Below are 26337 nucleotides of genomic sequence, written 5' to 3'. Positions count from 1 at the left end.
ATTGGTATGGATGTGTTGATTCTCCCTCTAGGGAGAACCTAGTATACAAAACACCAAATACCAATTCTTTTATTATCCAGACTAAAAGGTGATAGCCAAAGAGGTGCCAGGTAAGAGACAACACAATGGGAAGTGCTTAAATATCTGGGCGGTGATGGCTTGCTATGGCTGGGCAGTGGCCAAGTGTCAGATCAGTGAGGACTGTGGGAAATGCCCCAAACAGGATCTGGCTCTGGGGAAAGTGGGTGACATGGACTGGTAAGAAGGGATGGACTCTCCCACCATTCACTGAGGTTCTGAATGGGAAATAGGACTCAGTACTGCAAGAGCACCAGAGCTAAACCTCCCTGCTACACAGTGACAGTGAGCCCCTTGGGCATGGTGGACTGGGAACTCATTCGTTCATTGCCTGTCTGGGGTTAGATGCAGTTCAGTTCAGGTTAAGTGTCATTTACTCTGCTTCTCTTTTGTGCCAGGCATGTGGTAGGTACTGGGATTTATAGGCCCAGGGACTTACCTTTCATTATTGGGTGGTACAGGCTTTGTGTCTTCCAAATTGGTGACTGATTAATCAGATAAGCAAATCTATACAAATTCGAAAGGAGCAAAGTTAGAAAGCAGTGTCCAGTGTCTCTTCTACTCCTCCTCCACCAGCTTTGCTCCCTTCACCTGGTGTTCTGAGTATTTTATAATGACCCTTTCTCTGGCGACAGGGCCCCTGTGTGAGTTTACAAGGTCAGCAACTGTGATGGTGGGAATTTTGTATCACTGTCATTTGTATACCTCGAAGGTGTTTTTTGAGCCTCCGCACAGAACAGGGACTAGCACTATCAACGGAGAGTACAGTTTCAGAAAATTTTGCTCTGTATTTATAGTTTAAAAAGTGAAGTGGGGACCCATGAGTGGCTCAGTCCCATTCAGTGTCTGACTCTTGATTTTGTCTCAGGTTATGATCTCAGGGTCGTGAGATCAAGCACCACATTGGGCTCCAACGCTGGGCTTGGAGCCTGCTTCAGATTCTCTCTGTCCCTCTCTCTCAGTCCTTCCCCTGCTTCCCCTCTCTCTTTCTCTCAAAAAGAAAAAAAAAAAAGTGATTGTCAAGAGACACAGTAGAGGATTTGGAGATTAACTGAATCAATTAGTGAAAACTGTTATAGAGGGGCACCTGGGTGGCAGCTGCCTTTGGCTTGGGTCATGATCTTAGGGTCCTGGGATCGAGTCCCACGTTGGGCTCGCTTTTCAGCGGAGATACCGCTTCTCCCTCTACCTGTGCTGCTCCCCCGCTTTTGCTCTTTTGCTTGGGCACGTGCGTGCTCTATCTCTCAAATAAATAAATCTTAAAAAAAAAAAAGAAAGCTGTTATATAGAGTCTGGATTACATTGGATGTTGTTGCAGAGAGTATTCTTTGCTTCGTCAGCAAATGTTCAGTCACTTCAGTTTTAAGTTACCACTTATTGATACATATTAAAAGCCAGGCATTGTGTTGAACAATGTATAAATATGATCTTATTTAATCCTTCAAATGATGTAAGCAACTTATAAGGTAATTGCTTTTATTTCCATTTTAGAGATGAGTAAAGTGAAGCCCAGAGAGGTGATAAACCTTGATCAGATTGCTCGGTATTTAGTAGAAAGGAGTAGATTTGAAATTAGGTTTCTCTAGGCAGACTTTTAAAATTAAATTAATTAATTAATTAATTTAGAGAGCGTCGGCCGGGGGAGGGGCAGAGGGAGAGGAAGAGAGAGAATCTCAAGCCAACTCTGTGCTGAGCACGGAGCCCAACATGGGGCTCAATCTTAGGCCTCAGAGATCATGACCTGAGCTAAAACCAAGAGTCAGACGCTTGACTTACTGAGCCACCCAGGCATCCCTCTACCCACACTTTCTATCTCAATTTCTCTTTCCATTCCTCTTTCACAACCTGTATTTTTCTCTACAGTATTTGTCTCAGCTTCTTCCCCACCTTCCGTTATGTCTACCTCACAGTATTGTTAAATCAGAATCTAGAATTCTGTATTGGTTTTCATAAAACATATTAGTCTGCTTTTTTGCTTTTTTATTTTTTAATTTATTTATTTTTAAGATTTTATTCATTTATTTGTCAGAGAGAGAGGGAGCGCACACAGGGGGAACAGCAGGCAGAGGGAGAAGCAGACTCCCAACTGAGCAGGGAGCCCAATGTGGGCTCGATCCCAGGGCCCCAGGATCATGACCTGAACCAAAGGCAGACGCTTAACTGACTGAGCCACCCAGGTGCCCCAGCATTTTTTCTTTTTTAAAGTTTGTTTTTACTATCTTTGTTTTGGCATTAGAGTAATGTTGGCTCATAAACTGAGTTTAGAGACTTAGGAAGTGTTCATTCCTTTACTATATTCTGAAAGAGATTATGTAGAATTATATTATTTTTCAAATGTTCGAGTTCTTCAGAGAAACTCTCTGGGAAAGGAGAGTTCATTTTCAGAGGATGTTTAATTACAAATTCAATTTCTTTAATAGTTGTAGGACCATTCCGATAATCTGTGCCATTTTAGGAGAGTTTTGGTAGTTTGTAGTTTTTCTGGAATTGATCCCCTCCATAAAGACATCCCATGCATGTGCATAGAATTGTTTGTAGCTTTCCCAAATAATCCCTTTAATGTCTGGGTTAGAAACATCTGTAGTGATACAGCCTCTCTTAATATTGAGAATTTTATGTTTTCTTGTTATTTTCCTTTCTCTTTCTCAGTAGAGGTTTATCAATTTTATTGGTGATTTCAAAGAACCAGCATTTGGTTTCATTGATTTTTATCTGTAGTTTTTCTGTTTTTAATTTTAATGACTTCTTATTTTATATTTGTCATTTCCTTCTATTTGCTTTGGAGTTTTATTTGGGTTGCTTTTTTTTTTTTTTTTTTTTTTTTTTTAGTTTCTTGATGCAGAAGTTTGAATTATTGATTTATACCCTTGTTTTTTTCCTTTTAAAGATTTTATTTATTTGAGAGAGAGAGAGACAGAGTGTGATAGAGATAGCGCGCGCCGGCGAGAGAGAGAGAGCGCGCGCGCACAAGAGCGAGAGAGAGTGAGTGCAAAAGAAGGGAGGAGAGGGAGGAGCCAGGGAGCCTGATGTGGATTTGATCTCAGGACTCTGGAATCATGACCTGAGCCAAAGGCAGACGCTTAACCGACTGTTCCTACCCTTCTCTTTTCTCTAATACAATCATTTAGTGCTATGCATTTCTCACTAAACAGTACGTTAGCTGTATCTTACATATTCTTATATATTATCATTTTCTTTTAGCTCAATATACAGTTGACCCTGAACAACATGGTTAGTGGTGCCGACAACCCCCCCCCCCACCATGTGGTCAGAAATCTGTGTGTATCTTTTGATTCCCCGAGAAGTTAACTACTAATAGCCTACTGTTGACTGGAAGCCTTACTGATAAGATAAACAATTGATTAACACCTAGTTTGCGTATGTGCTGTATACTGTATTCTTAAATAAAATAAGCTAGGGAAAAGAAAATGTTAATGAGAAAATCACGGGGCGCCTGGGTGGCTCAGTCAATTAAGTGTCTGCCTTTGGCTCAGGTCATGATCCCAGGGTCCTGGGATGGAGCCCCATGGGGAGCTCCCTGCTCTCCATGGAGTCTGCTTCTCCCTCTCCCTCTGCCCCTCTCCCCTGCTCGTGCTCTCTCTCTCTCTCTCAAATAAATAAATAAAATCTTTAAGTTAGAAAATCAAAAGACAGGGAAAATACATTTAGTGTACAGTATAGTAGTAGAATGAGGCACCCCACATCTTGTTCCCACCCTAAGTTCACAAAGCTGGATCTTGGAGTGACACCTGCTTCTTGCTCCTGTACCCAGGAATGTGGGAAGGCTCCTTCCATGTGGAGTCTGGGGCAATGCAGAGAACCAGGGAAGGCAGATCACCTTTACCCATTTCTCTAGGTCATTTGCTGTACCTGACCCCTTTTATGGGGTTCTAACACAGTTTCTGCTTTTAGGAAATGCTGACAAGTGTGGACGTGCCAGTTACCTGACAGTATTAACTCCCCACCTGGAAGAACTTTCAGCACCATGTACAGTGCCCTCTCCGTTGTCCGCTTTAGGCTTCTCCCTGGTGCTGTCCTGATCTGCCCCCCCTCCCCACCGCCCCCAACACATATCCATGTTCTCCCAGACCCCTTGATTCAGGAGGTGGGGTGGGTTATCATTCACTGGTCCTTGGTCAACTCCCACTAGTGAAGGGCATTGCTGCTTATGCGAGAATCCCTCCCCAGAGCCAGTTCCTTTGTGCTCCTCATATCAAGACCTAAGTGAACACGTAGTCGGATGAGGAATGTCTGGATCAGGCAAGAGACTTGCTGTTCCAGCTTTCTCTACATCTTTCCTCAGCCTTCCCTTTGCTTCTAGTCATTTGGTGATTCTGTCTTACTTTAAAATCACAACACAAAAATGCATGTTTATTGGGGGTGGGAGCACATGTAAATGGACCCATGCAGTTCAAACCCTTATTGTTTAAGGGTCAACTGTATTATCTAATTTCCTTGAAACATTCTCTTTGGCTCATGAGTTATTTAGAAGTGTGTTACTTAAATTTGAAGATTTTTCGGTTTTCTTTCTGCTATGGTTTTCTAGTTTGATTCCATTTGGTGAAAGTACACACATATATGTATTCAATTCTTTTAAATTTTTGAAGATTTGTTAAGTGTGATTCTGGATGTGGTCCCTTTTGTTGAAGGTTCATGTGACTTGAAAAGAAGTGTTCTGCTATTGTTGGGGAGTGTTCTTTAAATGTCAGTTATATCCCAATTAGTTAATGGTATTTATTTGTACTAAATCCTTACTGCTTTTTTGTCTAGACAATCTGTCAGTTATTGACAAAGGTGATTGACATCCCAAACTGTAATTGTAGATTTTATTATTTCTCCTTTTCATTCTGTCAGTTTTGCTTCATGTATTTTGAAGCTCCCTTGTTTGGTGCATACACATTTGAGACTGTTATGCCTTCTTGGTCCCTATTATCATTATGTAATGTCCCTCTTTGTCCCTGGTAATTTTCTTTGGTCTGAAATGTAGTTTGATATTGATCTAGCTATCAAAGCTTTCTTTTGTATAGTCTTTGCACTGTTGATCTTTTTACTTGTTTCTACTTTGGACTTACCTATGTCATTGTATTTGAAGTAAGTTTACTGTGGGCAGCATATAGTACTTTTTCATCCATTCTGACAATCTTTGTTTTTTAATTGGTGCATTTGTGTCATTTACATTTGATATAAATGTTGTTATATATCAAGACTATGGAATGTTATTCAAGATTCTTTGTTTTTACCTTCAGAAGTTTATCTTTAGTTCTCAAAAGTTTTCAAAAGTCCGGGCATGGTTTTCTTTGGATTTGTTCTGCTTGGGTTTCACTAAGCTTCTAGAATGTGAGGTTTAACTTTTTTTTGCTACCTTTGGTCATTTTTTAGCTATCTTTTTTTTCCAAATATTTTTCCAGTCCCCTCTGTCCTTTACTTTCTCAGGAAAGTTTACATCTCCGTTTACATGATTTTTAGACCTTCTGCTTTTGTTCCACGGGCCTCTGAGACTTTTAATTTTTTTCAATCTGTTTTCTTTTTGTTTGTTCAGATTGGGTAAATTCTGTTGCTATTTCTTCAGGTTCACCAACTTTTTCTTCTGTCCTCTCATTCTGTTAATGAGCATACCAAAGAGGTTTCTGTTTTACTTACTGTATTTTTTAATCTTAGAGTTTCTATTTAGTTCTTCTTTGGATATTCTCTTTGCTGAAACTGTTTCTCTACTGATTTCAAGAGTATTCATAATTGCTTATTTGGTCATTTTTAAAATAGTTTCTTTAAAACTTCTGTCAATCTATTTCAACATCTTTGTCATCTCAGTCTTGGTATGATGAGTAATTTTGGTTTATACCTTGGGCATTTTGAATACTGCATTATGAGACTTTACTATTTAAATAATCTATTTTAGGGTGCAGATGATCCATTTAGCTTTAGAACATACATTGTAGTCCACATCTGTGTGCTGTATAACAACTGTCAATTTAATTTTAAAGCCTTTATAGTACTGTGCTGGTTTTCCCTTTTTATATGCTGCCCAAATGATTATATGAAACCCAGGCATTATTTCACACTGTAGTTCTGTTCTTAAGCCATTTGCTGTGTTGGTTCTGATAGATTTCACCCATGGACTGTTCAATATATGACCATAACTTAATTCACATACTTAAAATATGTCCTTGTCTAACTCCCACCTCTCTGTCCCTACCCCTACTTTTTAGGTGTGAGGGGGAGGGGTGTCATTTTATTTGCCTGCTTTAGTTTAATGAGGCGTAGAGTGGCCACTGTGATAGTAGGGAAGTAGGGGCAGAATCTCTTTACTTATGTTTGTTTAATACAGGGCAGCTTTGGTCGGCAGGCCTTTATTTCACAGAGTGTGCAGTGCCAGGTGAGGAGGGGAGGGAGTTACTACTGCTTTTCTTAGTGGAGGGTGGTGGTAGTTAATAGGACTCTATCCTACAGTCTTTTAGGCACATGGTCAAGAGGGAGAGGAGCACTGCCTTTCTAAGCCTTAATTCAGGGCAGATATGGTTGACAGGTCTCAACTCCAGCAACTCCACAGGGACTCCCTCTTTAGTGGAGAAGGGAAGGAATGATGTCTCCCTTTTGTCTTACTGTAGGGTAGGGATGGTTGACAGGGCTCTATTCCAGTTTTCTTAGAACCTAGTGTTGAGGGCATCAGCTTCTTTCATGATGTTTGGCTGGAGTAGCGTAGGTCTAGTTAAAAGGGTTTGGCCTTGTCGGGCCACCCAGAATGGGCTGCAAGCTCCTCTAGTGCCCAGGCCATGATAATAACCCAGGAAAATTCACTGCAGGTTTATCTCCGTTTTCCTAAAATCCCTAGACAATCCATTTTCTCATTACTTATCCCAAGTTCCTGATAGTTATTTCATAGATTTTTGTCAACATTTTAATTTGTAATTAGAGGAGTACAGTGGATTGTGTTTACTTAATTTTTTCTGGAATAAATTCTTGAAATATGGAAGAGAAGTATTACTCTAAAATCTGCTATACTTATTGAACATATTGCTATTTCTCATTTGTGAAGGGCTGGAAAACATTAGCACAGCGAATGGCAGTTTAATAGCCTTATCACGATGGAAGAAAGCCTAAAATTAAAATGCAGTGGACAAGATTTCATCATGGATAATGGTCAGAGCCATTGGGGCAGGTGGAAAAAGAATGCCAGGAACTCTAAGAACTGTTATTATTTAAACCACATTGTCCCCTCTCCAGATCCTGTTCTTCTTGTTGAGGTCACCAATGCCATTAGGCAGCCTTTGTCCAGGGCTACAGAATGTGAGGACATCTGGCTATGCTTTGTGTTTCCTCATATGGTATTCCTGTTTTGTTGCCGTATGTCTGTCTGCGTGTACCTTCTGGAGACCCAGAATGTGTGTTTGAGCCTGGCACCAACTTTTCCCTTCACAGTGGTTTTTGAGTCATCATGCTCTGTAACAGGTTCATCAATCCCATCGTACCCTCATGTCTGGCCCTAGATCCAGGTCCTCTGAGGTCTCCATTTTTCAGGTAGGGATCAAAGACCTTTTCTAAACATACAGTAAGTGATATTCATTTTAACAGATGCTAACATATTTATAAAGTTTAACGTATCAATTCAGTTTAAGAAGGAAGGGAAACTTCAACTTCTGAGTTGGAATAACAGGAAGTGCATTTACTCATCTTCCTGAAACGACCAAAAACAACAAACAAGAAGTACAGAAAGCAAGAATTTTCAAGACACTGGATATCAGGCAATGAAAGTGAATGATGTGCAACAGGAAAAAATATATGTGAGCCCTAGCCAAGCTTACTGCTGTGAGAGAATTTCCAGCCCACTGTCCAGAGAGAAGGAACCCAGAAGAACCTGATGGCATCCTTGAGATGAGAAAACCTGGCTGTGAGACTGGAGCCACCAGGGAAGCCAGAGCTCACAGGGCAGAATACAAGGCAGGAGAGAGCTGCACAAAATGAGAACCTCAGTGTTCTGCTGCGGGTTCCCCTCAGTTACTCTAAATAATACCGGTCAGCTCATAGGTGTGAGGAAAACTATCTAAAACTAGGGGAAAAAACTTTAGAAAGGATTATAGAATTATCCACTACTCATTCAGGCCAGGGAATAGTGACTAAAACTTCCCACCAGGAAAAAAAACAAACAGCAACTTCATAATTCATGGACATTGGGCCAGAGCTCAGGAAGTTCTTGCCTCAGTGGTGGAGAATAATTATTACTGTTCAGAGCACTACTCTGGATCCAGGTTAACTTTCCTAAAAGCAAGACCTGGAAGGATCAATCTGTTTTAAAGTAACTTTCTCCCAGAATAATGCTCAAGAAAATTTATAGGAATATAAAAAATTTTCAGTACCTAATGAAGTAAAATTTACTATGTCTGACATCTGTACCAAAATTAGGCATGAAAAGCAGCAGCAAAACGCAACCCATCATGAGAGTAATTAATCAGTTAAACCTACCCAATAAGGATACATATGATAGAATTATCAGAAAAAGATATGAAAAAGGAATATAGCTATATCCCATATATTTAAAAAGTTATGCAGAGACATAGAAAATATGAAAAATTGTCCATGCGATATATGGCTTCAATAGGATTCCAATAAAAATTCCATCAGGATCTTTTGTAGAAATTTACAGGGGCTCCTGGGTGTCTCAGTCGATTGGGCGTCTGCTTTCAGCTCAAGTTGTAATCCTGGTGTCCAGGGATTGAGCCCGCATTGGGCTCCCTGCTCAGTCGGGAGCCTGCTTCTCCCTCTGCCTGCCACTCCCCCTGCATGTGCTCTCTCTCTGTGTCAAATAAATAAATAAAATCTTTGAGAAAAAAAAAAGAAATTGACAGACTCACTTTAAAATTCAGATAGACATGAAAAGTAGTTAGAATAGTCAAAACAACTTTGAGAAAGAAAAACAAGTTGGAGATAAATCACTACCTGATTTCAAGACTTAGAAAGCTATAGTAATCAAAACAGTGTGGTATTGGCATAAATATAGACCCATAGATCAATGAAACATAAGTGAGAGTTCAGACATAGATCGACGCACATTAGACAACTGAACTTTGACACAAAGACAATGTAGTGCGGAAAGGATAGTCTTTTCAAGAAGTCTTGCAACATGTGAGGCACCCATTTAAAAGAAAAGAAGTTTATATCCTTATGTCATATACTAAAACTAAGTCAAAAAATTGTAAGCCTTTTGCTTCCTTCCTTGGAGAGGGAAGCATAGGAGCAGCACCCAGGTGGCTCAGTTGGTTAAGTGTCTGACTCTTGATTTCTGCTCAGGTCATGATCTCAGAGTTGTGAGATCAAGCCCCATGTCAGGCTCCATGCTAAGCTGGAGATTCTCTGTCCCTCTGCCCCTCCTGTTCTGTGCACATGTGCTCTGTCTCTCTAAAATAAATCTTTAAAAAGAAGCATAGGAAAAAGATATCTCTGACGATGAGGAAAGCAAAAATGTCCTAGATACGATATAAAAAAAACCCCATGATCCATAAAAGAACAAATGGATAAAGAAGAAAAGAACAAATGGATAAATTGGAATTGATCAAATTTAAATGCTTCTCCTCAAAAGTAACTGATGAGAGGATAAAAACAAGACATAGAGTGATAGAAAATATTTGCAATTTATGTATCTCATGAAAGAATTGCAACCAGAATGTGTATAAAACTTTTGAGAATCAATATTAAGAAAACAAATGACCCAGTTAAAAAATGGGCAAAGGGATTTGAACAGATACTTTAACAACAAAGATATACAAATGAGAAATAAGCACATGGAGATGTGCACAGTGTTGTTAGTTGTTAGGGAAACACACAATAAAACCATAGTGAGACACTGCTATAAATCTATTAAAATGTCTAAAGTGAAAACAACAACAACAATAATGAAGAAACCGAAAACTCACCAAAACTATTGCCAAAGATATGAGGCATCTGGGACTCTTATACGTTACCAGTGGAGTGGGAAATTACACAACCACTTGAAAAGAGTTAGGCAGTTTCTTGTACATTTATACATGCATTTGCCATATGATTTACCATTCCACTCCTAGATATTTGTCCAAAAGAAATGAAATCATGTGTTCAAACAAATACTTGTGCCCAAATATTTTAGCAGCTTCAATTGTAGTAGCCAGTACCTAGAAACAATCCAAGTGTCATTCAACAGGTGAAGAGAAAAACATACACCTGTAATGGACTATCACTTTGTAATATAAAACAATGGACTACTGATATCTGAAACAACTTGAATGAATCTCCAGGGAATTTGTAGAGTGAAAAAAATCAGAGACAAACTGCACGTTACATTCTTCCACTCATAAAAAAACTCTAGAACATGTGAACTGATCTACAGTGACATGAAGCGTATGAGTAGGGGTCTGGGAAGGGGGAGTACTGAGGATGATGGGAAGGAGAGACTATAAAGGGGCACAAGAGAACTTTGGAGTGATGGCTGTTCACCCTCTTCCTTGTGATGGTTTCATAGGTGTATACATATGTCAGTACTTAGGAAATTCTACACTTTAAATCAGTTACGATTAAATCAAGCTGTTAAAAAACACAGAAGACCTATAATTATTAAAATTGTATGATATAAAAACTTTTGTCATTAAAAAGGGAAAACTTAAAACTCCCCACTCATGTTCTCTCTCTAAATAAATAAATAAATAAATTTAAAAAAATAAAAGGGAAAACTTAAGTACTGAGCAATGGGAAAATTACCAATTTTTGTAAATTCTGGATAAATGAACATGAATGTATTGATGGAAGTGGAGAAGGTGTTGGAGTATGCAAATTCATGTACTAAAATGAGTTATGAGTACTAATAATTTTTTGATATAGTTTTCCATATAATTAGGATATATTTATATTGAATTTTAGTCAATAATCTCCAAACACCAAATTATGGGCATTTAGATAAAAATCTTGCTTAATAACCTTTGATATTATAAGAAATAGTTTTCTAAGTACCATTTTGTATAAATTAATTGGTGAAAATATAATATGGAAACTTAAAATTACTGAATACATCTTCCAACACTAAACTTAATCATTTTTCATTTTTTCAGGGCCCTCTGTCCTTAACTTTGGTGATGTTTGTGTGAACTCCACAAATACTCGTCTACTGCATGTTATTAATATGCTACCTATGCATATTTTGATCCAGTTAGATATTAATTTGGATGAACTTCAAAAAACCAACCAGTTTTCATATGTGATTCCGCCTACAGCTAGTACTTATATTTCAATGGTATTTGAATCTCCCACCATTGGAAAATTTTGGAAGTAGGATTCATTTTTGAATTTCTGTATGCTAAAATCAAAGTGTCCTTTTGTTGAAAATGTATTTTTTTGATTCAGTAATTGTAGAATATGTTACGTTTGGTCCTCAAACATAGGAACTATATGTGCATCGATTTGTAGATTGATATTTCGGTGATAGCCTGTCATGAACACTTTGATATATTGCTTACTAAGGATTAATTGTGGGTGTTAATCAATAATATATGCATTTTTATATGTAACTGAATTCTGTACCTGCAGATGGCTATTTGTCAGTTAAGTTGGACTGCTTTTGCTGTGTTACAGGTCTTTCACCTTTACAGTGAACAATATACCTGGTGGTCATATCCTAGTGATGGCAGTTGTCATGCCAGTAAAGCTTGAGCTATCTTCAGATGAGCTAGTATTGAGACCACAAGGCTTCTCCGTGAAAACATGTTTTATGGGGACAGTTGGATTGTATAATCATCAGAATTATTTTGCCAAATTTAAATGGCAACCAGTAAACACAAAAAGAGGAATGGCATTTTCCATTCGTCCAGCTGAAGGTAATAGTTGATTCTATTTGTTTGTTTGATTTATTTATTTATTTATTTATTTATTTATTTATTTATTTATTTATTTAAGATTTTATTTATTTATTTGACAGAGACAGCCAGAGAGAGAGGGAACACAAGCAGGGGGAGTGGGAGAGGAAGAAGCAGGCTCATAGCGGAGGAGCCTGATGTGGGGCTCGATCCCAGAATGCCGGGATCACGCCCTGAGCCGAACGCAGACGCGTAACGACTGAGCCACCTAGGCGCCCCCTATTTGTTTGATTTAGACACTCATTTATTCATATGCTCAGACAGTAATCATTTATTGAGTATGAACTGTGTAATGGTGCTAAAAATAGAAGCAAATCAGACATAGTCATTGGGGCATTTATTTTTACATATATAAATATGTAAATTTGATTTGAAAATATGGATCCTGTATTAGGGTTCTCCAAAGAAATAGAAGCAATAGGAAATATATAGAGAGAGGGAGAGGGGGAAAGAGGGAGGGAGGAGGTTGATTTTAAGGAATTGGCTCATACAGTTGTGTGGGCACCCCAGTAGGCTGGTAGACTGGAGACCCAGGAAGGAATTGATGTTACAGTCTTGAATCCAAAGGGACTTCAGTTTTTTCTCTTCAGGCCTTCAGTTTATTGGATGAGACCTTTTCACATTGTGGAAGGTAATTTTTACTCAAAGTCTACTGATTTAAATGTTCATCACATCTAAAAAATACCTTTACAGCGATATCTAGCCTGACCAAACAACTGGGTACTATAGCTTGGCCAAGTATGGCCAAGTTGACAAAATAAATCATCACAGATACTGATGAACACAGTATTGTTTTGTTTAGTTTTAGTTTGATAACGGTGATAAGATATGATTCAGAATGACTTAGATTTTGTTAGATTGTGAATGATTTTAGAAGCATCCACAAATTCTTTATAATCAATATTTAATACAGGTAATAAAATCCAGTTAATAAAGTTAAAAACTTAAAACTGTCATTTAAACAAGTAATATTTTAATTAATAGAAAATAATCTCCGGTTTACTGTTGGTGGGGATTCCATATATTTGTTAAGTGTACGGTTAACATTGTTTCGGCTGTTCCCCAGAATCTATAATTCCACATGATGTGCCTGCCACGAAACTGAGCCCTGGTAACTGCTAAAGTGTTACCTAGTAGCCTGTCAAATTTAGCAGACATCATTGTGATGTGCTGTGAGGACCTCATGAGGACACAAGCTATTGTTTAAAGAAATAAGGTGGCAAGTTAGAAGTTGAGTGATGAAGGACACCTGGATGGCACAGTGGATTAGGAGTCCCACTCTTGATTTGGGCTTGGGTCTTGATCTCAGGGTCATGAGATTGAGCCCTGCATCGGGCTCCTTGCTGAGCATGGAGCCTGCTTGAGATCGTCTCCCTCTCCCTTTGCCCCTACTCCGCCCTCCCACCCCACTCCTGCTTGGATGCGTTCTCTCTCTTAAAAAAAATTTTTGAATAATCTATATAGTATCTTCATTCTATGTATGTGTTCTGCCTTTTCAACTAGCTGGAAGGATCTGGATTTTTGTATCGGCAGTGACACATGTGGTGTTCTATAATCAGCTGAAGTCTATTTCTGCATGAATGGGAAGTAAAACAGACTTTGGGGTTAGATAAAGCTGATTTCAAAACTAGTCTTAGCTTCTCCGAGGTTTGTGATCTTGAGAAAAGTACTCTATAAGCACTAGTTTCCTTATTTATAAAATGGAGAGACTAATATATCTCATAAAGATTAAATGTAGGAAAAGTCCTTCTGTAAAGACTGGCAAAGAGTAGTTGTCAAAGAAATAGATAGCTGTTTGGTTACAAAAATTTGCTAATTCTGTTTGGACTTCTTTTTTTCCCTGAAAATGTCCTCAGAGTAGTAATAACCTCTCATACATCTAGCCAGCCATCCCCACTATCAATTACTTGTTCCCTGCTTCTTCCCTCTCTTTTTCCTTCCCTACGCTCCTCCCTTCTTCCTTCCACTCCTTCCCTCTTTAGTTCTAATTTAGGAATATTCATCATTTGGGATCTAAATAGGCCATATTTCAGATCACAGAGAAGTACTGGTTTATAGAAATCTTGCCGTAGGTGTATATTCTTGTATCAGTCATTCCAGGTCATGATTTTTGTGTAAGTCTACTGGTGTTTGTAATAGGGAGTGTTACAAACAAGCTTCAGTATATATTTAAATTCACTTAATTTTAGTATGGATATATTCGTGGATCTACACAGTGTTTAAGTAGTACTGTACCTTCATTAGGGTTTGAAATCATTGCTGTAGCCATATTTAATCTTTTTATTAACATGTATTAATTTAACAAATCCCAGATTATAATTTACTAAGTATTCAAGCTGTACTTCCATCAATATTTGGCAGATTCATTTGACCAGGCTCTATTTTTATTATTAATACTGGTGAGCCTGAGTCCTGCCTTGGTACTAGAGAAAAACTGAGTGAATAATCAGAGAAGAGAGAGAAAATACTTCTGCACATTTCAGAGATTCTGGATAAACGTTCCCTTGTTGTTTTGAACAGGCATCACTTTGTGGTAGTTCTACTGTCTATATTTGTTACAGGTTTGATAGAGCACATGATAAGGCACTGAATATGTCTGGAAAGCCCAGTGCTTGGCACATTTCCTTGTATTTCTCCATCCTAACCAGGGCTGAATGGGTGGGGCTTTCCCCTTGTGCCTCCGGTGGAAATGCAGTGATGATGCTTGATTTGACAGAAGAGAAGTGGATTTATAATGTTATGAACTGGAACACTGGTTATGCTTCTCATAATTGTTAGAATTCTTATTTTTACAGGGGTGGTTTTACTGTTTCAATTTCTTTGGTGGCTCATAACGTCTGCTACATTTTTCAATCAAAGCACAAGATGCAAAGACATTTAATTCCAAATACAGTGTTTTTGAGTAATACCGTTAGGCTTTAAGTACTTTAAAATTTTTTTAGAACACAAATAATAAAGTACTCAAGTCTGTTTCATATAGCTTTGAAGAAAGTGTGCATAATTCATATTATATACATGGGTTTTTCTTATGTCATTTTCCTTTTGTTGGTGAGAATATTCATATAATAATTACTCAGTTTTGTTTCTGCCTCTTTGTTAAAATAGAAAATAACTTTTTCTTATGTTAGTTTTCTTATATCCCTTTCGCTATAGTGGTTTTACACCCTGAATAATACATTTAATCTGTCATTGTCTATATTTTATAAACTAATGTGATTATTTCTAAATTAAATTTTATGTGGTGATTGTCCTTTCTCCCTGAGGTGTGATGTATTTTGGATTTGGGTTTAGGTTGTGGGTGTTGCAGGTGGTGAGTGTAAGAGTGGATTGATGTTTTCTAACATAGAGTTGGGCTTCTAATTTGACTATTTCATTCGGTACTGTTCGTGTTTGTGCTTGTTGTGTTTTTATCCGTGTTGTCTTTAATCTTACTGAACTCTCAAGTCAGCTCAATCCTCACACTTGTCTTCAAGCAGTTTGCTCTCACTGTCTTTCGGTGAGACGCCCTTGGCCGTGTATAGAACCTGCCCTGCCAATCCCAGCCTTGCTCAGTGCAGCCATCTGGTTTATTTCCCGTTTCCTGATATACATAATATTCCCAGAGAAAAATATATAGTCATGCTAATGGAGGGGAAAATACTTACCTCAAGCTGACCTGAACGGTCAGCTGTTCTCAATGCTTAGCACGCTCGGGTGTCTTTATAGATGGCGTCAGGTCTGCTTTGTTAAAGTTACTTCTTTTTTTTTTTTTTTAATGATTTTTTTATTATATTATGTTAGTCACCATACAGTACATCCCCGGTTTCCGATGTAAAATTCGATGATTCATTAGTTGCGTATAACACCCAGTGCACCATGCAATGCGTGCCCTCCTTACTACCCATCACCGGCCTATTCCATTCCCCCGCCCCCCCCCCCCCCGAGGCCCTCAGTTTGTTTCTCATAGTCCATAGTCTCTCATGTTTCATTCCCCCTTCTGATTACTCCCCCTTTCTTTATCCCTTTCTTCCCCTACCGATCATCCTAGTTCTTATGTTCCATAGATGAGAGAAATCATATGATATTTGTCTTTCTCTGCTTGACTTATTTCACTTAGCATTATCTCCTCCAGTGCTGTCCATGTTGCAGCAAATGTTGAGAATTCGTTCTTTCTGATAGCTGAGTAATATTCCATTGTATATATGGACCACAGCTTCTTACTCCAGTCATCTGTTGAAGGGCATCTCAGCTCCTTCCACGATTTAGCTATTGTGGACAGTGCTGCTATGAACATTGGGGTGCATATGGCCCTTCTCTTCACTACGTCTGTATCTTTGGGGTAAATACCCCGTAGTGCAATGGCTGGATCATAGGGTAGCTCAATTTTTTCACTTTTTAAGGGACCTCCACACTGTTTTCCAAAGTGGCTGTACCAACTTGCATTCCCACCAACAGTGTAAGAGGGATCCCCTTTCTCCACATCCTCTCCAACAATTGTTGTTTCTTGCCTTGTCAATTTTTGCCATTCTAACTGGCGTAAGGTGGTATCTCAGTGTGGTTTTGATTTGAATTTCCCTGATGGCTAATGATTTTGAACATTTTTTCATGTGTCTGTTAGCCATTTGTATGTCTTCATTGGAAAAGTGTCTGTTCATATCTTCTGCCCATTGCTATCCTGATCAAAATACCGAGGACATTTTTCAAAGAACTGGAACAAATAGTCCTTAAATTTGTATGGAACCAGAAAAGGCCCCGAATCTCCAAGGAACTGTTGAAAAGGAAAAACAAAGCTGGGGGCATCACAATGCCGGATTTCGAGCTGTACTACAAAGCTGTGATCACAAAGACAGTGTGGTACTGGCACAAAAACAGACACATAGACCAATGGAACAGGATAGAGAACCCAGAAATGGACCCTCGGCTCTTTGGGCAACTAATCTTTGATAAAGCAGGAAAAAGCATCCAGTGGAAAAAAGACAGTCTCTTCAATAAATGGTACTGGGAAAATTGGACAGCTACATGCAAAAGAATGAAACTTGACCACTCTCTCACACCATACACAAAAATAAACTCCAAATGGATGAAAGACCTCGATGTGAGACAGGAATCCATCAAAATTCTAGAGGAGAACATAGGCAGCAACCTCTACGACATTGGCCAAAGCAACCTTTTTCATGACACATCTCCAAAGGCAAGAGAAACAAAAGATAAAATGAACTTGTGGGACTTCATCAAGATAAAAATCTTCTGCACAGCCAAGGAAACAGTCAAAAAAACTAAGAGGCAGCCCACAGAATGGGAGAATGTATTTGCAAATGACACTACAGGTAAAAGAATGGTATCCAAGATCTACAAAGAACTTCTCAAACTCAATACACGAGAAACAAATAAATCAAAAAATGGGCAGAAGATTTGTTAAAGTGACTTCTAATCAGCCTTTTCGACACCACTCTTCTTCCAGCGTGGTCACTTGACTTTTATACTCCCCCCAGGCTTTGTCCTCCTGCAGAGTTTCTGTTCATTTTTCGCAATTCAAATGCCATCTTCTTATAATGAAGTTTCCTCCACTTTCTTGGGCTAATTTAGGCTCCTCCCCACCTGCTCCCACTGTGTATTTGTTATGTCATCTATAATTATTTGTTCATATCTATAGCCTATTGTAATAGATATTGCTAAGCCCATATGTGATATCCATTCCCCTTTATAAGAGGACTCTCATTTTGTTGGGAGAGCAACGTTCATATCTAGAAATCTGTTTTTCCCAGCTTTCCTTGCCAATGAGATATGGATAGAAGTTTCTTTTAGCTCCACCTTCCTTCTTCATACCAGGCGCTGTTTGAAGTACTTCTTCATATATTAGCTTCTTTAATCCCTACGACAATTCTCTAAGTTACATAACAACTGTTATCCCCGTTTATGTCTGAGAAGGCTATGTGACATATGTTACGTAAATTGTCCAAGGTCTCAGCTAGTAAATGGCAGAGCTAAAATTGGAACCAGGGGTTCCAACCCTAGAATTTGTGCCTTTTTTTTTTTTTAAGATTTTATTTATTTATTTGACAGAGACAGGGAAGGGGGAGCACAAGCAGGGGGAGCTGGAGAGGGAGAAGCAGGCTCCCTGCTGAGCAGGGAGCCCGACTCAGGACCCAGGACCCTGGGATCAAGACCTGAGCCGAAGTCTGATGCTTAATGACTGAGCCACCCAGGTGCCCCGAATTTGTGCTTTTTTAACCACTACACAATGACACCTTTCTACATGGAGGAAAGCCACATAGTAAGGAATGGTAGTATAGGAAGCTAGAGGTATCATTGCTCCTTGAAGGCACCATCAACCTGCTAAGGCAGCCCTGGAATACTGATCTGTGAACTTCTGATGGCCTAAGATGAATAACCCCCTATCTACGTAACCCACTGTAGCAGGACTTTTTGTTACTGACAGACAAACAGAATCCTGACGGACCACTACTAGACTGTTAGCTTTTCCGGGAGCAGTTTCTTTTCTTTTTATAAATTACTGTGCCTACCATAGCATTAGCATTCAAGAGTATTAATAATAAAATCTGACGCTGGGTGCGTTCTGGGCATCACACACTGTTAATTGCTTTATGTGTGTTGTTCCTTCCATACACAGCCACTGCAAAACTAAGAGGTAGGTACTGTGTTTTTTTTTTTTTTAAGATTGCAGAAACTGCCATCGCATGCAAGCCAACCTGATCCTAAGGCAAAGTATATTTGTGATGATCCCTCATCTTTCTGTCCAGTGCCCCGTGCATTTAAATCTCCAGTGATCCTCTCTTCCTTGAAGGAAGAGCTTCTACGTCATTTATTCCATCAAGTATTTCTTTTTTTAATCCAAAGGAAATGATGAATTTAAACAGATAAAGCAGCTCACACCAAATGTGCCTGATACCTCTTGGGTTCTCAATACATTTGAATTACAGAAATGTGTTAGTTACTAATAGCTACATCAGAGGTTATATCTCTAGGGATGTGAACATTTGAAAAGAAAAAAGCCCCTGGTAATTTAATTCCTTCCTCTGAAAACTGAATGAGTGTCTGATATTTGTAACTATTTCAGAGTGTTGGGAAACATATGAAGGGGACATTTTGCTAAATATCGGCATACTTTTTGTCAGATATTTTGATCTGCTTAATAAAATTGGAAAATAAGGTATGCATTTTAGATTTTAATCAAACTCTATAGATCTATACTCATTAGATAATCTCTCATGTAGCATTTCCACATATTTTGAGTTTAATTTAAGTAATTTGTTATATAATGTCATTATACTTTTATACTAGCTTTTATTTTGGATATTAAAATGAATATAATTAAAATGTGGTCAATGTCTGTTCTTTCTAAATTCTCCATAGGCACAGTTGAACCATACTCTTCATTGGAATGTGAAGTAACGTGGCTGCCGGGTTTCAGTTCTCCAGAAAGGGGAGAATTTGTTCTTCATGTCAATGAAGGAAACACGCTGACACTAAAATGTGTTGCACATGTAATGATTTTCTTTGGATATGATTTTTATTTTGAGGACTCTAAATTGGTTGGGTATATATGTGTGTGTATAGTTGAGTATATATACTCTGTTAGTAAAACTGATTTTGCTTGCAATATTTAGTTAACTGAATTACCATCTTCTCGGTGCCACTTCTCTACCACAAAGGAAGACTTTGCTAAAAAAGAAAATGTGTTGTGTTACCTAAAATTAACTCACAAATCCAAGACTTTTGTGCCCACAATACTAGATTGTCATTAGAGCCTCTATAAACATACAGTACCATGGGAGCCACTTGAAATTAAATTATTTCATTAACAGAAACCAAAGAAAAATAGAGAAAATTGTATTTTTGTCCTATTATATTGCATTGTTAGAATTCTAGTGGTAATTAATAATTCAGTATGAAATGGACCATATAATTTACATAGCAAGGAGATATGGCACATTCTAATTTTATAGAATATACTTCTTATAATAAAAATGAGTAAAGTTAAGGCTGCAATATGTAATTTTAACGTTCTTTTTGTGGTAGAGCCCAGAAGGCCTTAACTTCATGCCTCATAATCACCAAGAATCCACTTTACTTGTGTACGAAATTTTCGTCCCAATATTCTCATTTATTTAACTCAAGCCAGTGCTGTTTTACCGAATCTCATCTCTGTCTCCAGGCCATGATCATGCTTTTAAATATTTCAGCTATGAAGGAGCTCATAGCCTTAACGGAGAAGAGATTCATCTTCTTTAATGATGGCAAGTGGCAAAAATCAGTAGGTTCATTTCTCTGCTCCAGACTTTAAATAAGCTGGACCTTCCTGCTTTTCCTGTGTTTAATGTACTTGCTATTCTTTTTAAAAATTTCTGTTGGTAACAGCTGGGAGGCTCAGTCGGTTAAGCGGCCGTCTTCGGCTCAGGTCGTGATCCCAGGGTCCTGGGATCGAGTCCCACATTGGACTCCTTGCTCAGCAGGAAGCCTGCTTCTCCCTCTGCCTGCCACTCCCCCTGCTTGTGCTGTCATTCTCTCTGACAAATAAAGAAAGAAAGAAATAATCTTTAAAAAAATTTCTATTGAAGTATAGAATATATACAGAAAAGGATACATATTATGACTTCTGTATCATTCAGTCTTTATAGACTGATAGCATCTTTGTAACTCACACCCAGATCAACCAGATCAAGAAGCAGAATATGACTAGCATCGTGAAAGAACCACCCTCTCCGTCCACACTTCCAGTCCCTCTGTGTCCCTCCCAGAGTTATCAGTATCCTTAACTTCTAAGGGCATAGATTAATTTTGGTTTTAAACTTTATATGTATGTAATCAAAGCATATGTTCTCTTTTATGTCTGGCTTCTTTTGTTCATCATTATGTTTGTGGGCTTTGTCTATTCTGGTACATGTGGTGACAGTATTCATTTTCATTCCTTAATAGTATTCCATTGTGTGACTATACCATCATTTTTCCATTACACAGCTGATGGGATTTGGATTATTTTAGATTCTTAGCTACTATAATAGTGCTTCTCTTAACATTTTTACAGCTGTATTTTGGTGAACGTGCACACAGTTCTTCAGCTGTTACTTATATAGCTGTGTTTGACAAAGTTAGTAATATAAATTTGCCCACATACTCACCCCATGTATATTTTTTTCTAGCAGGTAGAAGATGAGCAATTTAGTAATTTAGACTTTGCATTAATAATAGGTATCATTTATTAATTAGTGTGTGTCAGGCGGGATGCTAAATGCTATTCATGTATTATCTAATTTAATCCTTAAAACAACTCTGTAAGGCGGTACTAATAACTCAGTGGATGGGTGAGGAAATGGAGGATTACAGTGAGTGATTAACTAATACAAGTTCACACAGGCAGTAAACGCCCTAGGTGGAATTTATTTCCAGGTCTGTTTGCCTCCACCGTCTTTGCTGTTACCCTCTGGTCAAATTTACTTTCTGTTTTCCCTCCCTACACTAGGATTGGTTAAGAATTAAAGTCCAAGATATCAGGATAGTGAATTAGATTATTTTATGGTAAATTCTTGAGGTCCTTTAAGTTAAATGAACTGTGAAGTGTTTCTCTTATGAAAGTAAAGCTGGAGGAACGTGAAGTGATTAAATACAATGTTCTTTTAATGTTTGTCATTAATTTATGAAGGAATTACTTGACCATTTCGTCATCTGTTAGCTTTGTTTAGAAATTTTTTGTTCCAATTACCCAAGTCATGTTCTTCAAATAATTATAAGAATGTATTAAAACCTCTCAAGATAATAAATAATTTATCTTAGATAAAGACAACAGGGTCTGGTGTAAAGAGCACTGTATAAGGAATTGGAAAACTTGGGTTCTAGTTCCCTGTGGCTATGGTTTGCTTTCCTGTGAAATGGGAGAGGTGGATAATTTCAGAATTTTCAAAAAATTGTTCCATGATACAGTAGTTCTGTGAAGTCATTTGTGTGGCGAGTAAGGAGGAGGAGTCCTGCGCCTAATTAATTCTGTGAATCACAGTGAACCACCTCCCCATTCCGAGGTAAGCAAAGTGTGTGTTATCAGCATATTAAGCGCTAGAAGGCTAATCGTAAAAACATGCCTAGATAATCTCATTTGGCACATTATTTCCCATGCTGGGGGACTCCTGAACTCATCCCTTTTGCATAGCACTCAGTAACACCCTGTACATAGTTGGATAGATGGTCTCTAAGATCCCCTACATGATTCTCAGTCCTGGATTTACTTCCTCTGTAGAATTGTCTTATTCGCTTTGCCTTCCTCAGTTTAGGAGTACAATTTAGGTATTCCATTCTATTTTCCTTTCTTTTAAGTACATCATAACATCTGATAACCCTTCATATTTTAGAAATTTCCATGAGGCTGAAAAAATTTGAGTCATTTGGAAGGGGCTAAAAAAATATTTATTATTTTTCTTGTATCTTTTCTTTTCTCCTCTTATTATTAGCTTGGTCATACCAAGGTTGTATTTTTGGAGCCAAGGATCCTCTTCAGTAATAGCCCTCAAGGTTTAACAACTTGGAGGAAAGCCATTCTTCACAACGTAGGACAAAACCATGCTTATTTCAAGGTAATGTAGAATCTTGGAATCTTATTTGGATCAGATCACATAATTTGAATTAATTTTTTTGCCATGAACACTGTGGTGGTAATACTTTAGTCTTTATAAATTGACTAATGCTAGTGTTTAGATATTTCATGTGAGCCTTACCTAAGTATCTTTCATCTACTTTGTCCTTTTAATTTCCCACAAAAATAATTTCTCCTTTCTTCCGTTCTTAGTCTCTTCTCTTCTTACCCCCTTTTTTCTTCCTATCATTTTTGTCTTGTTGAAAAAAAGATAATTTGGAAAAAAGAACGCTTTCAGAAACATCCACTCTTGCTATTACAACTCCGTATTTAATGACATGCTTTTCCTCTTCTCATTTCCATTCTGTCATCAGGACTGTTATGGTAGAAACTTGGACCTAGAGCAAGATCCTTCTAAAGATACTCTATAGTTGTTGACCCTGACTTAAATTTCAGGGTGGGGGTTGTTTTAAGTGGTGATAGAATATTTTGCTGAAAAATATATTAAGATCTCCAAATAGTGACAATAGATAGAGGTTAGTGTTTGAGATCTTTCATTCAAGCTTTATATCTACATATCTTCTGCCCAAGCAAACAAATGCAGATATCTTTTTTTGCTTTGTTGCTTCAGAGTTAGTTCTGAAGTCTGTTTGTTCCCTCACCCCAAAATACCTTAACCAGTTTTCCTTTAAATTGTTCCGGCTTAAAGCATGGTAGATAGTCCTAAACTAGCCCCTGAGAAACCACACCATAAATCCTTTGGTAAGTTACTTATAACTTTGCTGAAAGTCAAAATGATATCTTAGACATTAGGCTATCAAGGAAATAATAACGAACAGGAGGTTACTTTATCATCTGCCTCCCCACTAACTTTGCTTTCAGTGTTTACCGTCAGGAAGAAGGCAAAATATCAAAGTATATCTAGAATTTTGTCATCTTCTCTAACAGATATGTCTCATCCTTGTAAGTTTGCCAAGTCTTGATAACATTCCAGACAATAAACTTCATCATCCTATTTGAATCGGATGCTGCCACTACTGAAAGTTCCGTTTGCTGGGTTAGGGGTACAAATCCTTTTTGAAGTTTATTTGTGCATCTGGTGTTGGAAAACATATTATAAAATCATCTTATGCCCTGTGCCCAGGGTCCTCTCTGGGTTGTAGTTTGGAAGCTTTCCTATGAAAGGTTCAGACCAGCAACTTTAAAGGATAATGTAGAATTTCTGCAAACTTTCAATTACAGGTTTGTGACCAGAGTCTTTTGCCTACCATTAATATTGTTCCATCACAAGGAATAATTCCATTTGGGGGGCTAACTGTTCTCAATATCTCCTGTACACCTACTGTAGCAGAAAAATTTGATACAAGAGCAAAGGTATGTTTATGCATATGTGTATTCATACCTTGTGTATATATGTTTATGTGGATTTGTTTGGTGGTTTAAGAGATTTAAAATAGTATGTATAATGCTATAAAATGGTGTGTGTGTTTATTCTTAGAAAACTTGTTTTACGGATTTCTTCTAATGGGAATGGGTTTTAATGTTATGATACTAATGAGTGATTTTTAAAATTTTGGTTACTTTGTTAGCAATTGAGTTAACTCTAAAGAAATGCAGTTTTTAGAGATCTATAAAATAAGCATGCTTACCTATATAATCTTGTAGAAATAGCAGAACCTCGTAAGAGGATTTGTAGAAAATACTTTTGGTGAACGTTGGTAACGGAAATTTCTACTAAGATGAAATGAATACAACTCATCAACATGAGGCATTTTTCACCTGCAATTAGAATGATATTTGGCATCTCTGAGTTGTGACAGTTGTTTCCTCAGTAGTCACAGAGGAAAGGATGACTTTTTTCATGGCATTAATTAGATATTTGATTTGATTAGATACGTTAGGAAAAATTAATCAATTTTGGAATGTTAATTCTAAATAGCTTCAATGGCTGTATGAATTATAGGCAAATTCTGTATGGTGTTAAGATCTATATTTTATAGCATACATAAAATATTTTACTAGTTTATATTCTGGGAATTATATAATTGAAAAGACATTACCTTGATTTTAGGTGCTTTTCTAATTGTTCATTAAACAGAATAAATAAAACAGAAACTAGTCTCTGATAAATTTTATTAGAAACTAGAGATATGGAATACTCTTGATTTTCAATCTGATGATCAGCTATGTACATTTACTCACATTAAAAAATAATATGTACACTGTTACCAAATCAAAATGAATAGTTTTAGATAAATCCCCATTTTATCCTCAATTTCCCATAAAAATTAATTCTTTTTTTATAACAACTCCTTAATAATATGTAGCTTGATGTGATAAACACCAGTTTGCCCCAGATAAACAATCTAATGATTATATCTTACTTTTATGAAGAAATATGTATTGAAAGATGTTTATAAATTATATATTATGGTACATGGTCTGAGATTTGGGCAGAATTTTTTACATAATATTCTGGAAAAAATAAAAAATTTGGCCACTAAAAATAGTTTCACTAAAAGATCAATTTCTGCTGTATTTTAGATGAGTATGCTGTTACAAAGCTTACCTTTTTAACATAATATAGTAAGATTCATTTATTCACCCACTCAATACATATTTACTGGGCACAAGTTTTATGTTGGTTTCTGTTGTAGATTCAGTGGATGATGAATAATGGGGAGGTGGGTGAAAGCCAGCCATGAGGAGTTGAGACTTATATATGGGATTCATCAATGAAGAACATGTCGATTTGTAATTTCCTCTGAATCACTAAATTAAGCTTTATATGATTTTAGTCATGTATTTTATTTATGTACTATATATTCTTTAAATAAAATGTGGAAATCATATTATGAATATAGTGATTTAGTTAATTAAATGACATGTCACTTTCCCCAATAATTTTGAAAAAAATGACAGTTTGGATTTTTTTTTTTTTTGCCTATGAATAGTGTCACTGACTTTCTATGGAAAGAGTGAAATACACTCCTATCTCATTCTTAGATAAATATTTAGATTTAAATCCAGACTTGATGCTCCCTGTTCTTACATAGGTAGGGCTTTCAGCCAATGCTGTTTTTGTGCTTCTGAAATTTTGCTTAGACACTTATATGTTCAGATAATCTACAGGTCTAATTTTGTAGGAATTACACAACTACATTCTTACTTCACTATCTTAATTTTCTCAGAGGCAGTTGAGTGTTCAGTCAGTCCTTGGTTCATATTTAACCACTGCTATTTTGAGGCATCAGGAAAAAGACAAAATACTCTGCCTCTCTGAGCCTCAGTTTTCCTCACTTGGAAATAAGGATATTAATATTGGTAACCTCATAGGATACTGAGGATTAAAAAGGAGACAGCGTATTGAGCCCTATACTTGACCCATTTACTCAGCAATTTTTAAGCTACTTTCATTATTATTATTATTATGGTCATTGTGGGTATTAGTATGTCTCTATGGGAGGAAATATGTTTGTACTTAGTTCCCTATCTGTTTTAATTTTGAATAATCCATTGAAATTAGGTAAATACAGAAGGGATACGGAGAGTGGCAATAATGCGTAGTCAAATGGGTGGAACTCTGCAGTCACATTCAGAAGCTATGAACTGGTCCCATTTGTGGTGGAGGTTTTTAAGAGTTGAATACTCATTCCTCTTAGGAATATCAATCCTGCATACCAAGAAATGTGATGACAACTACCAGAATAAATCTTGTGACATTTATAATATGATTATTTAAATTTAAAAATATTGCCAGATGCCAGGTAATACTTACGTGGTATATGAGTAGATTTTAATGTGGTTTCTACAAGGCTTTGTATTTCT

General features: G+C 37.4%; 1 protein-coding gene across 1 annotated transcript in view; it reads left to right on the top strand.

Moving 5' to 3' along the window:
- Positions 1-26337, top strand: part of CFAP47 (cilia and flagella associated protein 47) — a 484601-nt gene that overhangs the window by 52079 nt on the left and 406185 nt on the right. Inside the window, exons 14-18 of the mRNA XM_045790463.2 lie at positions 11148-11364; positions 11668-11909; positions 19302-19432; positions 22388-22510; positions 23752-23883. Coding sequence (XP_045646419.2) covers positions 11148-11364; positions 11668-11909; positions 19302-19432; positions 22388-22510; positions 23752-23883 — 845 coding nt within the window. The remainder of the gene's footprint in view (positions 1-11147; positions 11365-11667; positions 11910-19301; positions 19433-22387; positions 22511-23751; positions 23884-26337) is intronic.

The sequence above is a fragment of the Ursus americanus genome, chromosome X (assembly GCF_024610735.1).
Source record: "Ursus americanus isolate L20-20 chromosome X, mUrsAme1.1.p, whole genome shotgun sequence".
Lineage (NCBI taxonomy): Eukaryota > Metazoa > Chordata > Mammalia > Carnivora > Ursidae > Ursus > Ursus americanus.
This window is presented reverse-complemented; position numbering and strand designations above follow the sequence as displayed.